Source organism: Chiloscyllium plagiosum, chromosome 14 (assembly GCF_004010195.1).
Source record: "Chiloscyllium plagiosum isolate BGI_BamShark_2017 chromosome 14, ASM401019v2, whole genome shotgun sequence".
Classification (NCBI taxonomy): Eukaryota; Metazoa; Chordata; class Chondrichthyes; order Orectolobiformes; family Hemiscylliidae; genus Chiloscyllium; species Chiloscyllium plagiosum.
The window spans coordinates 66889006-66907373 of record NC_057723.1 but is presented as its reverse complement, the minus strand read 5'-3'; the positions used below and the strand labels follow the sequence as shown (position 1 = coordinate 66907373).

The window sequence follows — 18368 nt, the reverse complement described above, 5'->3', positions numbered from 1 at the left end:
TTAAAATTTTGTTGTAGATCCCCTCTTGAGAACCCATGCTTTTCATCATTTCTCCTCTAACCACATCGGCATATCTTTCCATTTCTTCCACCTTTATCTGGCATTCCACTTAAATGATTCTATACTATTTGCCTTAGTCACACTATATGGTAGCTAGTTCTAAGTTCTGATTCTTTTTTTGGGTGAAGGCTTTTCTCCTGAATTTGGGTATTGGATTAACTTGTGACAAACCCCTTTGTATTGTTGGCTGTTGATTTGGGCACCCACATGTGGAAATAGGATAGACCCAGAGAAGCTATCAAATTCTCCTCATTTTCAAGACCTATATAAGAGAGCAGTTCACAGTATTCTCTTATCTATTGAAAGATGCCCAGCTTTAATTTTTTTAATGCCATTGTTTTGATAATTGATAATCATTGTTTTGTGGCATGAGTCTGAAGTCAATTCTTCCAAAGTGTTTAACTCCTCTCTGGCCTCATGGTTTCCACCCTCCATAAATATGAGCTCCTCCAAATCTCCACTGTTCACATCCCAACTCGAACCAAATCCTGTTCATCTGTCCTTCCTGTTTTCATTGACCATTTTGGCTTTCGGTATGGGATGACTTCGGTTTTAAATTTCTTAATTCTGAGCCCTGACCATAAACAATGACTCCAGATATGGGAACACACTAGTGAGCTGTATTTAAGGAATATAGAGGAACCTTGATTATCTGAAGGGCACAGGCGGGAGTATTTAATTCGGTTAATTGAATGCCAGATAACGTTGTTAGCCAAGCATTGGGACCTTGCGATCTTGTTTGGATAAACAGAGATTTGGTTAATCAAATGCCGGATAATCGAGGTTCCATTGTACATCGTTTGGATGCAGACGGAAATTTGATTTATAAGAGCAGAATGTAGAAAGCTTGCTCTTGATTTCCCTGTTACCGCCTCCATTCCACGAAAGTTAGCACCCAGTGAAAGAGCAAATCAATCCATTCACTGAGAACATGGGAATTCTGCAAATGTTGCTCCTGCTGAAGATACAAGGCATTAACAAAACAGCCTTGGTCTTGAGTTTAACTCTCTTGACCCAAAGGATTCTAAGAACTTTTAATGGCCTGTTCTTTATGCTTTCTTTGTACTGTTCGTTCTTCCCTATTTTGAACTTATACCTATATTTGTGTATTCGTCACGTTTATGATTTTTTGTTGTTTGTAATAATAAAATTCCTCTTTCCTTTATTTTAAAATATGCCCCTTGTAATGAGTACTTTGATTTTGACCAGTATTGCATTTAACTGAAGTGTGATACAGCTGCATGCTAAAAGGAAAATATTTGACTAGAATGTTTAGAAAATCCCTCTCCCCCTCCCCCTCCGCCTCCCCCTCCCTCTCTCCTCTTCTTTCTCTCTCTTTGTGCACTTACTCTGCTCTCCGCTCCTTGAAGAGTCTTTTTAAAACCTACCAAACTTCTTGTTACCTGTCCTAACATCTTTTCATTTGGCTTAATGTCAAATATTGGCTGGCATTGCCCCTGTGCGTAAATTGGGACATGATTAAATTAGCAATACTATATAGATGCAAGTGGATGTTTACTTTAAATCTCCTGACACTTTCTCTGCAGCGGGTGTTTCCATATGTCTCCGCAATGGTCAACAATGGGACACTTCCCTATGACCACAGCAAAGATGGACGCAATTCTGAGCTTTCTGGATGCCCTGCAGAACTCCGGAATGTAGATCATGACACATATTTGGCAATTCGTTACTCCAGGGGCAGATTAACGGTAAGTGACAGACAGTAGAACTGAGAATTTTACTGCCAGTGAGCTGATTGGTACCGCACTGTACGATAATGCAGTACAATATAAGGTCATTTGGCCCCATGCCTTGCTAGGTTTTTGAAAGAGCTATCCAATCCCAGTCCCTCTCCCCACTGCCCACAAATTTCTCATTTACAGCTATATATCCAGTGCATTTCTGAAAATGATCAGATCTGCTCCTTTTATCCTCTCAGGCAGTGCATCCTAATCATAGTGGGGCGGCACAGTGGCTCAGTGGTTAGCACTGCTGTATCACAGCACTAGGGTCCCAGGTTCAATTCCAGCCTTGGGTGACTGTCTGTGTGGAGTTTGCACATTCTCCCTGTGTCTGCGTGGGTTTCCTCCGGATGCTTCAGTTTCCTCCCACAGTCCAAAAATATGCAGGCCAGGTGAATTGGCCATGCTAAATTGCCCATTGTGTTAGGTGCATTAGTCAGAGGGAAATGGCTCTGGTTGGGTTACTCTTCGGAGGGTCGGTGTGGACTTGTTGGGCCAAAGGGCCTGTTTCCACACTGCGGGGAATCGAATCTAATAACTCTCCGCGTTAAGATAAAAGTTAATATTCCCTTTCTTCTGTTGCCAATTATTTAAAATCTGTGAACTCTGGTTCATGAACCAACTGACTGTGAAAGCTGTCTCTTCCTATTTGCTGCATTGAAATCCTTCATTTTGTGCAACTTGTACATTTCCCCTTAACCTTCTGTGCTGTAAAGAGAGCAATCTCCATATAACTGAGGTCCCTCATCTCGGCCATCATTCTGGTAAATCTCCGTGTATTCTCCTTGTAAATTAATTTTCAGGGTCCATTCCTCCATCACTCCTAACACTCTTCACTTCCCTCTGACACCTTCCCGTGCAATTGTAGAAGGTCACAGAGTCATAGAGATGTACAGCACAGAAACAGACCCTTCGGTCCAACTCATCCATGCCGACCAGATATTCTAATCTAATCTAGTCCCATTTGCCAGCACCTGGCCCATATCCCCCTCAACCCTTCCTATTCATTTGGCCATCCAGATGTCTCTTAAATGCTGCAATTGTACCAGCCATCACCACTTCCTCTGGCAGCTCATTCCATACATGTGCCACCCTCTGTGTGGAAAAAGTTGCCCCTCAAGTATCTTTTAAATTTTTTCCCTCTCGCCCTAAACCTATGCCCTCCAGTTCCAGACTCTGTTGGTAGGAATGATCTTTTGGTTGCTTGCCATCTGAGTAAATCACCTTGCTCCCATCCTAACACTTCCATCCTCTGTGTTATACTGTTCCAATGAAGCTCAACACAAGCTGAAGGAATAACACCTCATTTTTCCACTTTGGTACTTTGCAGCCTCTAGAAATCAATATTGTGTCCCACAACTGCACAGTATGACTCCTACCTTCCATTTTTCTTACATCCCTAATGCTAATAGATGTTGCCAGACCTGAGGTTCTGCAGCACTTTGGGTTTTTTTTTCAGATTTTCCAGCAATCATAGTATTTTGCTTTTATTTCAGTTCAGTAGATTTGGATCTCAGGCTTCTGTTCGTGCCAAGAGTTAACTCTCCACTTCCTAGTATCAATACTCAAACTGACTCATCCTCACAGAAGACTCTTTGGCAACACCTCTAGTACTTCTTTCAAATGACTGTTGCTATGAATCTCACTGATGATCTCTGGAGGGTATTTGATATTTGAGACAAGGAGAACAAAGAAAGTACTCTCATTATAGAGTGAGATAATGTCGATATCAAGCAAATATGTGTTTGTTCCCAAGTGAGAATTGCTGGATAGTACAAAGGAGGGGAAATTGTAAACTGTCTGCACCTATGCAAAACCTTGGTGCGGCCACACTTCGAGTATTGAGTACATTTCTGGAAGGATTATAGGAAGGATGTGTAAGCATTGGAAAGCATGCAGAGGAGATTTACCAGGATCTGGCCTGGTATAGAGGGAAGGTCTTATGAAGAAAGGCTGAGGGACTTTAGGCTCTTCTCATTAGAGAGAAGAAGGTTAACCGGTGACTTAGAGACATACAAGATAATTAGAGGATTAGATAGGGTGGACAGTGAGAGCATTTTTCCTTGGATAGTGATGGCTAGCATGAGGAGGCATAGCCTTAAATTGAGGGCTAATAGATATAGGACAGATGTCAGAGGTAGGTTCTTTACTTGGAGAGTACGAGGGGTGTGGAACACCCTGTCTGCAACAGTAGTAGACTCACCAACTTTAAGGGAATTTAAATAGCCATTGGATAAACATATGGATGATAATGGAATAGTGTCGGTTAGATGGGCTTTCGGATTGGTTTCACAGGTCAGCGCAACATAGAGGGCTGAAGGGCCTGTACTGTGCTGTACTGTTCTATATCTCTCCATCCCCTGCTGCTTATTCCCAAGATGATCAACCCACCCTAATGACAAAAAGCTCCCTGCGGGTGGATGAGACTATTTTAATAAAGATTGTGTGTTTTTAAACTGAATGTGAAATTTTTCCCAGAATATCCCCTTCACCTTGCATCATTCTACAAACTTAGCTGAGGTGACATCTAAATATTTTATTCAAAATAGTGAGAATTAATTTTATTGGGTTAGAGGGGAATACTGGGCAGACAGTTATCTTTTGCATTTGTTTTCTGAGGAGTGTCACCTTCCTTCCTCTCTCCACGTGGACCTTGGACTACTCTGTGGTGTCTAATACCACCCGGACGAACCAACCCAATCACCTCTGGGCCACCCGGACGAACCAACCCAATCACCCTGTAGCAAAGCATTTCAACTCCCCCTCCCACTCCACCGATAAAGTTTCAGCTCTACTCTGTGGTGTCTCCCTTGTAACATTTTGAGATTGGCAGTTTGTGTTGTGAGGAACCGCTGCTGGCACAGTGACATATGGGACCTGTGCACCAATATTGGGCTGAGTAAACTCTGCTTCTGCTACTGAATAGTTCTAATTGACCAGTTGTGTAAACCTGTCTCATGGTTTAATTCTAGTGGTTTAATATTGCAAGGGTATTGTCTTGATTTGTCTCTACTCTCCTCTCCTCTCCTCGGTTTCTCGCTAACCACCTACTTCTCTTCTTCCTCTTGCACATGGCTGTAGATATGTTTGGTTCTGCCACACGATATAAGGGCATAGTAGTGCAGTTGATAGAATTGGCTTCTTCTCCTGTGCTCACTTTGAATGGGTGGCTTCCAAATCAGCAGCAGCTCCTCCTCTGGATCCATCTGAGCACACTTTCTAGCGTCAAAGTCCCTGGGTTCCTCTCCCACAGGATGCAGCTGACACAAAGGAAAACCACCAGACTCTGAGGGAAGACTTCAGGGAATGCAGGAAATAAGTGAGTTTCCTCTGTCTTAGCAAATCAGCAGAACTCGCTCAATGGGTTGAAAAGCCTTTGTGGCTCATCTGATACATGTTGTGGACTATACTGTGTGACGAAAGCTCCTTAACAAAGTATGGCATTTCTGTACACTTATTCCACCTCTAAAATTCAGGGTCTGTTCTCCTTCTGTCGACTTACCAATTGCTGTCAATATGAGGAATAGATATCAAGTAGCATTTCTATAATGGCCATATAACATGTTTCATAGATTTAATTGAGATATAGATATTAATCAAGGCACTGGAAAATAATTCTCTGCCATGGAATCTGTCATATTCATTAAAAAGGCACGCAAGGGCTGAGGGTAAATCTCAATCAAAGATGGCATCTGCTACAGCAGTGCATCATCATGAAATGGAGATTACACACTTGGGTCTCTGGAGTGGGGCGTGAACACACTTGGGCTCCAGGGAAGATTGCTGCCACTGATTCAAGGCTGACAAAAGGTGGATTCTACATGAATGCATGAAGCGACATGTTCAGTGCAAAGCAAAAGTGCCAGCTTGATTGAGTGGATCAAATAATGCATTGAGCCATGTAAAACAGATTCAATCCCAATCCAAATGTAATCACAGTCTGTGCTCCAGGCACTGAATGTCACATTCTAGTTAGGAATTCTGACTTAGAATTAGTCAATCTCAGTGAGGGCTGGACACAACAATTAACCACCATGACCCAGGTTTAACAATGGCTTTTCCACCCAACCTGAGGGTTATTAGTAATATCTGGTGGAATGTATTTGCATTGTAAAGGACAGTGCCTGAAATACTCATCTACAGTTTTTGCTTTCAGTATATTGATGTTCAAGGCCATTCAACTCATTGAGCCAGCTCTGCTGCCCTACTAAGATAAAGTAAACTCAACTTACTTGTTTTCTGTATCCTCTATCTTTCCTTCGAGCCTTTAGACTTTCATTTGCATCAGCTGAATCTTGTAGGGGGAACACCCAGGAATTTTGTGGCTGGGGCTTATGCACAGGTGGAGAAGACAATGGTTTGGAAGCCACTTGAACATAATGAGCACAGGAAGAGGAACCAGTTCTATTGACTGCATTACTGTGCCTTATTGCTTTTTGGAAGAAACCAGAAGTTCTCCAGAAGTTGTGTATAAAAAGAAGAGGAGGAGGTGGTTATCGCAATATTAAAATAAAATAAAAGATGAAAAGTGTTCTTGGATCCTGTGGTACTAATTAAAGCCCCAAGTGTAATTAAAATTCTGTTCTGGTATTATGGAGGATTACAGTTGAAATTTCCTCAGTAAGATCTGTATTGTTGCCTGTTCTCTCAGGTGATGACAGATGTTGAAGACAAGAATGAATGGAAGGAGTGCATCGATATCAGTGGGGTCAGACTGCCTACTGGTTATTTCTTTGGTGCATCTGCAGCCACGGGAGACCTATCAGGTAGGAAAGAACATCCCCGATTTCCTATCTTTATTGGCCCATACTGCTCTTGATTAGTGGTCTCACTTTTGCCTCCAGGTCAGACCCCACTCCGGGGGCTTGAACAGCAGACCCCACTCCGGGGGCTTGAACAGCAGACCCCACTCCGGGGGCTTGAAATCATGCCTGATAATCCAGCCTGATACTGAGGAAGCTCGGCATTGTTGGATGTGCTGCCTTTCAATAAGACATTAAACTGAAGTCCTGAGTGTCTGGATATAGATTTGCTCACTGAGCTGGAAGGTTCGTTTTCAGACATTTCATCACCATACAAGTAACATCTTCAATGAGCCTCTGGATGAAGCACTGGTGGTGTAGCCTGCTTTCTATTTGTGTTTGGGTTTCCTTGGGTTGGTGACGTCATTTTCTATGATGAGGTCATTTCTTGTACTTTTTCTCGGGTGGTAAATGGGATCCAAGCAAATCCCATGAGAAACCACCCCTTGAGAAAAAGAACAGGAAATGACGTCACCAACCCAAGGAAATACAAACATATAAATAGAAAGTGGGCTACACCACCAGTGCTTCATCCAGAGGCTCACTGAAGATGTTACCTAGTATGGTGATGAAATGTCTGAAAACGAACCTTCCACATCAGCAAGCAAACCTATATCTAGAACCTCAACCTGAGTACAATCTTCTCAAAGCTCCGAGTGCCCTCTCAGGGTGATACAAGACATTTTGAAGACTGGCAGGACAGTTTACCCAGTCAAGACCAATATTTATCTCAAACAATGGACGCACTGGCCATTTAACTCACAAGGTATTTACTATGTACAAACTGGCCGACACATTTTCTACAACAGTGATTATACCTCAAAATTACTTGGGTAAAAGAATGTTTTATTACTGCTTACTCTGTTCCAACTTAGTTCCCAACTGCCTTCACTTACCACTCTTTTCCCCGTGCCCCGCTTTCTATACTTCCTCCATCTCCCTTGTCACCCCTGTGGTCTTCCACTATGTCCCAGCCGAATGAAGCCTCTCATCCCATTTGTCCTACCTTCTCTTCATCCTCTTCTCGCTTTCCCCTCCTACCTGTGCTGTGTGTTCCTTGTCCAATTAATTTAGACTTCATTGCAAACAGAGGATTGAGCAGCTGGTACAAAGCAGTTTGGTATTGAATTGTTCGTTCTCTTTCAGACAACCATGATGTTATCTCCATGAAACTTTACCAGCTGACAGTGGAGCACACAGTGGAGGATGAAAACATTGACTGGACAAAAATTGAGCCCAGCGTCAGCTTTCTGAAATCTCCTAAAGGTTGATGGAATGTTTTGCTAGTTTCCTCTCTGAGGGAACAGGGTAGCGAACCAAAGATAACAGGGTGAAAGGAGAATTGGCCTCTGATACGTTTACAGTGTGTAATCAGGTTCTCGGTCCAATAGGATCATCTTAACTAGCCTTCCCTTGGGTGCATCCTTGTGTTGCCTTAACAAATTAACTAATTAGTTGGACACCTTTGTGATCACCCCCAGACTTAAAGTTGCTGCCACAGTAGGAAGATTTGTTGTGATAATGATCCTCCGGCCATGTCGAATCTAATGCAGACTCTGCTGAAGTTGGAAATTTGACAGGGCGTGGCACTTAGACACCAGAAACTGGGAAGTTGAGGGAGGGAGAGAGCAAAAATATCTGAGGATGATTAAAAATGGATTAGCACAGCCAGGAGAGTACCTAAGTAAGATCCAAAGTTCCTCTCAGTATGCCTTGGACATGATTTTAGATGTGCATTTCCTAGATTTTAAACTGATTTAGAATTTTTTTTTAAAGAAAGCTGACAGAATGGAGGGCGAAACAGACAAAACCTGGAACAAAAGTTGAAAGAGGGGAATAGCTCAAATGGAGGACCAAGTAATATATGAATGCCTGAAATACTGTGAATTAATTTGTCACTTTTATTCAAAGGTGGACTGGACAGTGGTATTGCTGCAACATTTACAAAAAACATAGCTGAGACTAGAGTAGGATCAGAAGCTGAATGTTTCTCATTCTTAAGGAAAAAATAGTTGGGAAATCAGCATCAGTCGCCAATCGTTGGAGCCCTTGCCACTAATAGTTTGGAGACATATACAGGACTGACTTCTGTTTCTCATTCATTGACTATCTCGTAGTTTGGAACTTGTAGGTAGCATGATGAAGGATGAGTTTGTCCATGTGTAGATGGACATTCATTTCATCCACTCTCTCCAGCTACTCCTTCCCTTGCCCTTTGAGTTGGCTTCCACTAGCTGATCTGGCACTACCCGGTCACAAATAGCATTGTTTAGCACCTGACCGAGGTGGAAATTTTAAAATTCACGTACTCAGATATATGCAACATGTCAATAGTTTCCTTTGACTACCCTCAGTTGTTCATTTCCTGGCCTCTTAAAGTGAAACAGAACGGTGTGGAAGTACAGTGTTGAGTCCAGCTTCCTCTCCACTGACTCTGATTTTATCACTGATTTGTACATTTTATCTCCTCATCATACCTTATGTGCATTTGTTTTGTTTGTAGCTCAACTAAGATTGTATTCCGGTGGCGGAAATGAACTCTTTCCACGCCATATCCTTCTATAAGATATTAAGAGCCTCTTTGGAGAATTAAGTCATGTCTGAGTTTAGAAATATAAAATATCAAAGACAAATGACATGCTATTGTCCTCCACGTTTTTGATTTGGATGCAGTGTTAAACACAGTCGATCTCAGCATATTCCTCAATTTTTCAGCTGGGTGGGACTGTCTTCAATTGGTTTGATTCCTGTTTGTCCAGTAATCCCAGAGGACCTACTTTAATTATTCCTTTACCTGCACCGTTACCTTCAGTGTTCCAATAATGTATCGTAGGTTGACTCCTAATCTTCATTTAGTGCTATTCCTCGGTGACATCATTTGAAAGTGTCATGTGGGATTTGACATGTACATTTGAATGCTGAGCTCTATCTAATCACCACCACATTTCCCAATACCTTGACAATTTGATTTACACTGATTGTCTGATATCCTGGTTGTACAGAATTTCCTCCTATGTAATATTGGGAGAATTTAAGTCATTCATTTCCCCACCACTGACTCTGCCTTGCTCTCCATGTACCATTTGCAGTTGATGTAAGCTTTCACAACCTTGAGATTAGAATTGACCACAAGATAAACTTCCATTTTAACCTCCTGGCCATCGCCAAAGCAGCTATGAAGAAACTCTATCTTCACAGGCTCAGTTCCTCATTTGCTGCTGAGATCCTTATCTATGTCTTTGCTGCCTCCAAATTAAGCCAAAGTATTGGTCCCTCACCAGCTTTCTACCTTTGCATCTCTTGCAAATTTGCTGCTCCCACCCTAATTGGCCCTGAGTGCTGTTCACCCTGCAGCTCTGCTCATTGACCTACATTGGCTCTCCATCAAGCAACATCTCTGATTTAAAATTCTTACACGCATTCTTGTATCCATGCCCATCTATATCTGTGTCGTCCTCCAGCCCTCTGACATATCTGCATTCCTCGAATTTGGCCTCCTGATTATCCCTGTCACTATACAATAATCATGCCCTCAGTTGCTTAGATCCCAGTTTTAGAATTGTCTCCCTAAATCCCTCTGGCTCTTCTCCTTTAAGGTTCTCCTGATAGCTTACTACTTAGAACAAGTATTGTTCTATAACAGAATTATATTTGCAGATACATTCTATTTTGCTGAAAAAGCACACAATCTGCAGGCAGTCAATCCATGTGACATTGTATAAATTTCTACTTTGGAAATAGAACCAGTCTGACTCAAGATTGGGATATACACAGACTCTAAGCTCACACCTTTAATGCATTGTCTGAGCTGAGATGCCATCTTTTTTGTTACAAAACCTTAAGTTATCTCAGGAATGTGACTTGAAAGAAGTTCTGGGATTTACATATTAATGAATCGAAACCTGCAATCCATTCTAAAAGATGAAAGATTTAACAGCAATCTAAGTTTGTTCAATATATCATGTCATTGCATGACACTGATCTTGTGCTATAAATTCTGTGTCTTGTGATTCTGCCCTACCAGTTACCTACTGAAGGAGCAGTGCTCTGAAAGCTAGTACTTCCAAATAAACCTAGTTAAAAATCTCTCAATGCCAGGTTATAGTCCAACAGGTTTATTTGGAAATTGAGGCCATCCCCATGGGTAGCAAACTTGGCTATCAGCCTCTGCTCTGCCATTTTTCGTTGTTGCCTGTCCCAAGGTCCGTCTTGGAGGACGGTCACCCGAAGGTCCAAAGTCGAATGTCCTAGACCACTGAAGTGCTCTCTGACCAGGAGGGAACACTTCTGCCTGTTGATTGTTGTGCGGTGTCCATTCATCCGTTGCCGTAGCATCTGCTCGGTCTTGCCAATGTACCATACCTCAGGGCATCCTTGCCTGCAATGTATGAGATAGCCAACGTTGGCTGAGTCACATGAGTACCTGTCACCTACATGGTGGGAAGTGTCCCCACTCGTATCCGTGTGGACACTCTGACATGTCTTGCAGTGTCCACCGTAACAAGGTTGTATGGTGTTGTCCTGAAAGCTGGGCAGTTTGCTACGAACAATGATCTGTTTGAGGTTTAGTGGTTGTTTAAAGGTGAGAAGTGGAGGTGTGGGGAAGGTCGTGGCGAGGTGCTCATCCTCAGTGATAATGTGTTGCAGGCTGTGAAGAACATTGGAAGTACTGGATAACGAAGGGTACCCTGTCAGTTGCAGCTCGTACCTGTCTCCTGAGGAGGTCATTACGGTTTCTCGCTGTGGCACATTGAAACTGGCGGTTGATGAATTGAGATTCCTACCCCGTTCTTATGAGGGCATCTTTGAGTACTTCCAGATGCCTGTCAAGTTCCTCCTCATCTGAACAGATCCAGTGTATGTGTAGGGCTTGTCCATAGGTGATGGCTGTTTTTAAAGTTTCGGGTGGAAGCTGAAGTGTAGTGCTGTGAGATTATCTGTGGGTTTGCAGTGGGTGAGGTGCCCATCCTTGATGGAGATGCATGTGCCCAAGAATGAGACAGATAATAGAGAGTAGTCCATGGTAAGTTTGATAATGTGATGAAACTCAATATCACTGTGTAGTTGTTTCAATGACTCCTCGCCATGGATCCAGAGGAAAGAAATGTTGTCAATGCGCCTGATGTATAGTGTTGGTTGGAGGTCCTGTGTAGAGAAAAAGTCTTGTTCGAACCTGTGATGAAGATTTTGGCATATTGGAGTGCAAATTTGTCCCCATGGTTGTTCCGTGTGTCTGTATGAAGAACTGGTTGTTAAAGGTGAAAATGTTGTGCTCGAGGATAAAGCGGATGAGTTGTAGGATTGTGCTCGGAGATTGGCAGTTGTTGGTGTTGAGTACTGAGGCTGTTGCTGCAATGCCATCATTGTTGGGGGGTGCTGGTGTAGAGTGCGGAAGCATCCATTGTGATGAGGAATGTTCGATTTTCTCTGGGTGCTGAGTTTCTGTAGGAAATCTGTAGTGTCACGACAGAAGCTGGAGGTCCCCTGTACAATGGGTTTCAAGATGCCTTCGACATAGCCAGAGAGGTTCTCTCACAGGGTCCCATTGCCTGATATGATGGGACGTCCTGGTGTGTTGGCCTTGTGTATCTTTGGAAGGCCTTCAATGTGCAATCTGGGCCGACATGACACTAATTGTTAAAGTTCACTTGAGAATGTAACTTTTAAATGTTTTGCGATTTACGTATGAAAGAACTGAAACCAGCACGTTCATTCTAAAGGATGAGAGACTTAACAAACAACCCAGGCCTTTTTCAATATATAATTTCAGTTACATCACACTGTAAACTTTTGCTGTAAATTCTGTGTCTTATGATATTATACTCCACAACCACCTGATGAAGGAGCAGAGCTCTGAAAGCTAGTGCTTCCAAATAAACCTGTTGGACTATAACCTGGTTTTGTGTAATTTTTAACTTAGAACAAGATTTTGGACAGCTTTTGTTTGCTCTTCTGAAGCATCTTGTGACATGTCACTCCATTAAAAGGTGCTATATAAGTACAAGTTGTTGTCCCAAAATCTCAAAATGCTTTTAATGTGTCCATGGATTGGTCGACTTAACATCTGAAAAAGAAAGTAATTAATTTCAAGAGGGCACAACAGATAAAATTCAGTGAAGTGTGGAAATGGTACTTTTTGGCAGGAAATTTGAGGAGTAATGTTATAACCCAAAACATTTGATTTTAAAGGGAGTGCAAGAACAGAGAGCTCAGGTTTTTCTGTACCAATCATCATTAATGTAAAAGAAAACAAAAGTTGTCAGTTATAGATACGTAACCTGTTGAGCCTGTCCGCCATTCAGTATGATAGTGGCTGATCTTTGATTTCAAATCCACTTTCGCACTTGCTCCCCATTTCACTTGATTCCCTGAGAGAGCAAAAATCTGTCTACCCCAGCTTTAAATGATGGAGCATCCACAATTGACCGAAGTAGAAAATTTCAAAGACTGCCAACCCTTTCAGTGAAGATTCTCTTCACCTCAATCCTAAATGATCAACCCTCATCCTGAGACCATCTCTCATAATCTAGATTCCCAGGCAGGGAAACAATCTTGAAGCATCAACCTAGTAAAGCCCCTTCAGAATCTTATAGGTTTCAATGAGATCATTGCTCATTCTTCTAAACTCTGGACAACGTAGACTCTGTTTATTCAGTTTGTCATCATAGGGCTGTGCTTTCATCTTGGAGATCAACCTAGTGAATCTTCATTGTACTGCCTTTAACACAAGTATACTTCTCCTAAATATTGTGTCCAGTTTTGGTCTCCATATTTCAGATGTAGTTTGACCAACCCTTGATCATTTATAGTGAGATATTTTATTCTTGTATTTCATTGCCCTTGCTTTAAAGGCCAACATGCCATCTATTTCCTGTCAGGACAGAGTAATGAGTGCATACAAATCTTTGGTTTTATAAATAGAGGCGTAGAATAAAAAGCTGTTTTTCTGCAGCCGAAGAATTGAGTTAAATTCTGGGGTCACTATGCTTTGGGAAAGATGTGAAGACTTTGAGGAAGGTACTTAAGAGGATTACTAAAATGATTCTGTGTCTGAAAGTATGTGCACAGACTGGAGAAGTTGATTGTTCTCCTTGAAGCGGGGAAGACGGAGACCACATTTGATGGAAGAGCTAAAGTTGCGTAGGGTTAGCGTAAATGTTCTTTTCACACGCAGTTTAAATCTCAGTGAGGAAAATCTTTTGTATTCAGTGAATAATTGGAATTTGAAACACTGATAGGCTGTTGGTTAACACTGAAAGTGTGTTGCTGGAAAAGCGCAGCAGGTCAGGCAGCATCCAAGGATCAGGAGAATCGACGTTTCGGGCATAAGCCCTTCTTCAGGAACCGAAACGTCGATTCTCCTGTTCCTTGGATGCTGCCTGACCTGCTGCGCTTTTCCAGCAACACACTTTCAGCTCTGATCTCCAGCATCTGCAGACCTCACTTTCTCCTTGTTGGTTCAACAGTAGCTTTCTGAATAAAAGGAATAGTAAAAGTGGACGATTTGTCAGAGTGGGACTTAAGTGTCAGCCCAGACTCAATGTACTTTGGGCTTCCCTGGTGCAATACCAGTCCATGGTTCAATGACAGTTTATGCTTTGTCTTAAGATCCTTCATCAGAACGTAGGTCTTCACCCAGAGAGTTAACCATTATTTTTCTTTTGGATATTGGTACATTTATGTTTTCTTCTACCACTAAGATCATTGCCTGCTCCTCCTCAGTCTTGTTGAGGCTCATCCTTTCAAGCTACAGAAAATGGGTCACCCATTCTATTCACCACAGTATCTCCTCCTTCAGCTAAGTGTCCATTATTGCCTGATCTTGAACATACCGCTGCATTCAAAAGTACTGCTAAAATGTTTTTGCTTTTTTTCCTTTATCTACCAGATAACATCGATGATCCAACGGGAAATTTTCGGAGTGGGCCCATGACAGGCTGGAAAATCTTCCTGCTCCTCCTTTGCGCGTTGCTCGGGATCGTTGTGTGTGGCATGGTGGGCGCTGTGGTCTTCCAGAAACGCCAAGAGCGCAACAAGCGGTTTTACTGAACGGAAACCGTCACAGTGGGCCTTTACAATGTGAAGCGTTCTTTTTCTACAAGATGGTTTGTACAACACGAGGTGTTTATATCCAGAAAGGAAAACAGAGATCAAAAATATTTTCATATATTTCTATGAGATGATCTGGGGGCTGGTGATGACGATGAATAAAGAGGGGGAGTGAGTGGATATCACACAGCTACCTGCCCTTGTCACTTTGTACTAGACAGGGGCCATGCTTCCTTTTTTAAACAAACACATTTGTTGAAATGCATATTAATTTGTTATTTTGAAATCATTCTTTTTACTAAAGATATTGAGCCTGTTTGAATTAGATCTTCTATCTACGGAGCCCTTTCAGTTTTCAAATGCACAGGCTTCAGTGTGATGGAGTACGTTTGAGTCACACAAAGTACTTGCTGTTTTCATTCACACTGTGTGGTTGGATGTTTCAATGGCACCATGTTTCCCTCTTGGCTTTTATCATTCACACTCCTATTCTCAGCCTGTCTCTTTTCTCTGTGCCAGCCCATATAAGTCTCTCTCTCTCTCTCTCTAAGCTGTACCCAGTCTTTGGAGGACAACTAACGCAGTTTATTAGACTTGTTTTTAACCTTTGCTTAAATTCATTCTCCACCTCACTTCAGCTCAACTTTATTTGTCTATTGAAAGCAGGCTGCCTCTTACGCTGTGTCGGCATTTGTGAACCACATCTGTCAATCTGTAGGATGCTGAATGGGTGGATCTGAGGTTGTGGTTTTAGACAATGCGGCAATTTCTTTCTGATTTGAGAAGTGTATATGTATTTGCTGGCACAGTTGAGAGAGAGATGTGCATGAGGCTGCACCATTGTTCTTGAAAATATCCTGTTTTTTCTTTCTTGTTTTTACCCTTCACTTTTCTCTCTCTCTCTCCATTTTTTTCCCTCTCTTTCCTTCCCTTCTTTTCTCTCTCGCTCTCTCTCGCTCCTCTTCCCCTCCCATTTCTTTTGGTCAGTGATCCTCTAAATAAAAATCTAGAAGATTAAAGTTCCATCTGTTCTTCTGTCCAGTATTCCTCTTTACTGCTTGTCACTGTCTTCTAATTGAAACTCGTCATATCAGCTCCTACACTTGCCTTGCCCAAGACCTCAAAACTGTGGAACCTCTCACCTCCTGCCATCATCCAAATGATTGCTAGGCTTTAAAATCCAAGCTGGCATCACCTAACCACTGCTTCCTGATTTACCTCATCTTTGTTTAGTCTCAGTGTGAGGTTGTGCACTGTGAGCCTCAGTCTATCTCCTCAGTTCCAAAAGAAAATATGGAGCCTAGCTCATCACACAACTCTGTTTGAAGGATATAAAATGACAGGTTTTTATGGATCTATACAAGCTGCTTTGTTTGTCGACAGCCATCAGTGACTGGGTCAGCTTTTCGAGAACTATTACATGTTCTTAATTTGCACTATTCTATTGCCTCTACATTTAACCCGATGGCTCCTTCAGTGGTAGGTGGTTCACAACTGCTTTTTCTAATTGGACTGTGGATAGAAGGTTCTAAAGAATGGGATCTGAAGATGTTAACCATCGTTGGGGTAGGACACAAGTTGTATTCATGTGACATAGTTACAATAATGTAAACTGGAATGTAAGGAACAATGTGGGTACTGATAGAAATAAACAGCGATAATTTATAGCTGCCTTTTGTGTGGTGCCTTTTATGTTGCCTCATTTCCATCACAAAGCTATATCCCAAATGTATAAACTTACCTTTTGAGAACATGAAGGACAGAAAGGATTAGGAGGCCCAAGGCACTTGGCTGTTTTTCACCAAGTTCTATAAACTCAGCCTTCAAATGATATTCACATGTCGAATGGATCCATAGCCGGGATTCCTGTTCCTGATGGCTGGCCACCAGCTCTGGTGAACAAATCCATGGTCGTGGAGGCTACAATTCCTCCAAACTGCATCTGCTGACACTTGCTAGTCTTACTCACCCTGGGGGCTGAGGGACAGATCACTGCAAAAATGGGGGACAATGGAAGGCAGAGAAAATGGGAGATTTTGCACGATGTTGATAACAATTTTGCACGATATTCGCACTTTAATTTCAGCTGAAGCATGTGTTATGCTGATGTTTTGTTTAGAAATTGGAAGCTGTATTCACTTTTAGACACTGTATGGTCCAAATGAAGCTTGCTGTTGTTATGAAGCAGACTTTGACTCCTAGTTGCAACTTTAAGTGAGATGACTGAAAACACGATCAAAAAGAAGAATTTTAAGCTATCTCCTAAAAGTAGAAAGACAGATGCACAGCGCTCTAGGGAGACAATTCCAGAGCTTAGGACCTTGATTGCTAAAGACAGAGTGTTAGATGTACAGTGTGGAAGCAAGTCTTTGGACCAACTCATCCATGCAGACCAGATATCCTAAATTAATCTAGTCCCATTTGCCAGCACTTGGCCCTTTCTGTTCATCCAGGTGCATTTTAAATGTTGTAATTGTACCGGCCTCCACTACTTCCTCTGGTAGCTCATTCCATACACTCACCACTCTCTTGTGTGAAAAAGTTGCCCCTTAGGTCCCTTTTAAATCTTTACCCCACTCATCCTAAACCCATGCCCTCCAGTTCTGGACTCTGCCCAACCCAGGGAAAAGACCTTGTATATGTACCCTACCCCTCATGATATTATAAACCTCTATAAGGTCACCCCTCAGCCTCCGATGCCCCAGTGAAAACAGCCCCAGCCTGTTCAGCCTCTTGCTGTAGCTCAAATCCTCCAAACCTGGCAACATCCTTTTTGATTTTTTCTGAACCCTATCAAGTTTCACAACATCCTTCGATAGTAGAGAGACCAGAATTGCACACAGTATTTCAAAAGTGGTCAAACCAATGTCCTGTACAACCACAAAATGTCCTCCCAACTCCTATACTCGATGCTCTGACTGGCAAAGGAAAGCATACCAAACGCCACCTTTACTAATTATCTACCTGTGATTCCACCTTTAAGGAACTATGAACCTGCATCCTAAAGTCTCTGTTCAGCAACATTCCCCAGGACCTAACCATTAGTCCTGCTCTGATTTGCTTTTCCAAAATACAGCGCCTCACATTTATCTAAGTTAAGCTCTATCTGCCAGTCCTCAGCCCATTGGCCCATCTGATCAAGATCCCGTTGTATTCAAGAGGTAACCACCTTCACTGTCCACTTAACCTACAACATGGTAAACAATTAAGAAGCAATTAAAATCTGTGACATTCAGGATGCTAGAGGAGGAGTGCCTATCACTGAGGAACAGGAGGAGATTATAAATGTGGAAGGGCTGTGCCCATGGAGGAATTTGAAAATGACAAAATTTTTAATAGAAGTATTGTTTAACCAGGACAGAATGTAGGTGAGCAACTAAAGGCATGATGGAAGTGCAGGGTTTGGTGGAAGCTAAGACAAGGACAGCAGAGTTTGCATGATTTAAAGTCCATGGAGAATAGAATATGAGACAACCAGGAGTGTGTTGGTAAAGTCTCAAGGGAGTGAATACCTAGTTGGGGGTTTCAGTAGTGCAGGCACATAGTCAGGTGATGTTTCACAGGTAGAAATGGGCAGTCTTAATAAGTGCTGGAAATGTGTTGCTGGAAAAGCGCAGCAGGTCAGGCAGCATCCAGGGAACAGGAGAATCGACGTTTCGGGCATAAGCCCTTCTTCAGGAATGAGGAAAGTTTGTCCAGCAGGCTAAGATAAAAG

General features: G+C 42.3%; 1 protein-coding gene across 1 annotated transcript in view; it reads left to right on the top strand.

Annotated features, from left to right (window-relative positions):
• The window catches only part of lman2 (lectin, mannose-binding 2), a 53050-nt gene extending 36730 nt beyond the window's left edge, over window positions 1-16320 (top strand). Inside the window, exons 5-8 of the mRNA XM_043703951.1 lie at window positions 1608-1769; window positions 6454-6568; window positions 7751-7870; window positions 14493-16320. Coding sequence (XP_043559886.1) covers window positions 1608-1769; window positions 6454-6568; window positions 7751-7870; window positions 14493-14653 — 558 coding nt within the window. The 3' untranslated portion in view covers window positions 14654-16320. The remainder of the gene's footprint in view (window positions 1-1607; window positions 1770-6453; window positions 6569-7750; window positions 7871-14492) is intronic.
• Window positions 16321-18368: the final 2048 nt, after the last annotated feature.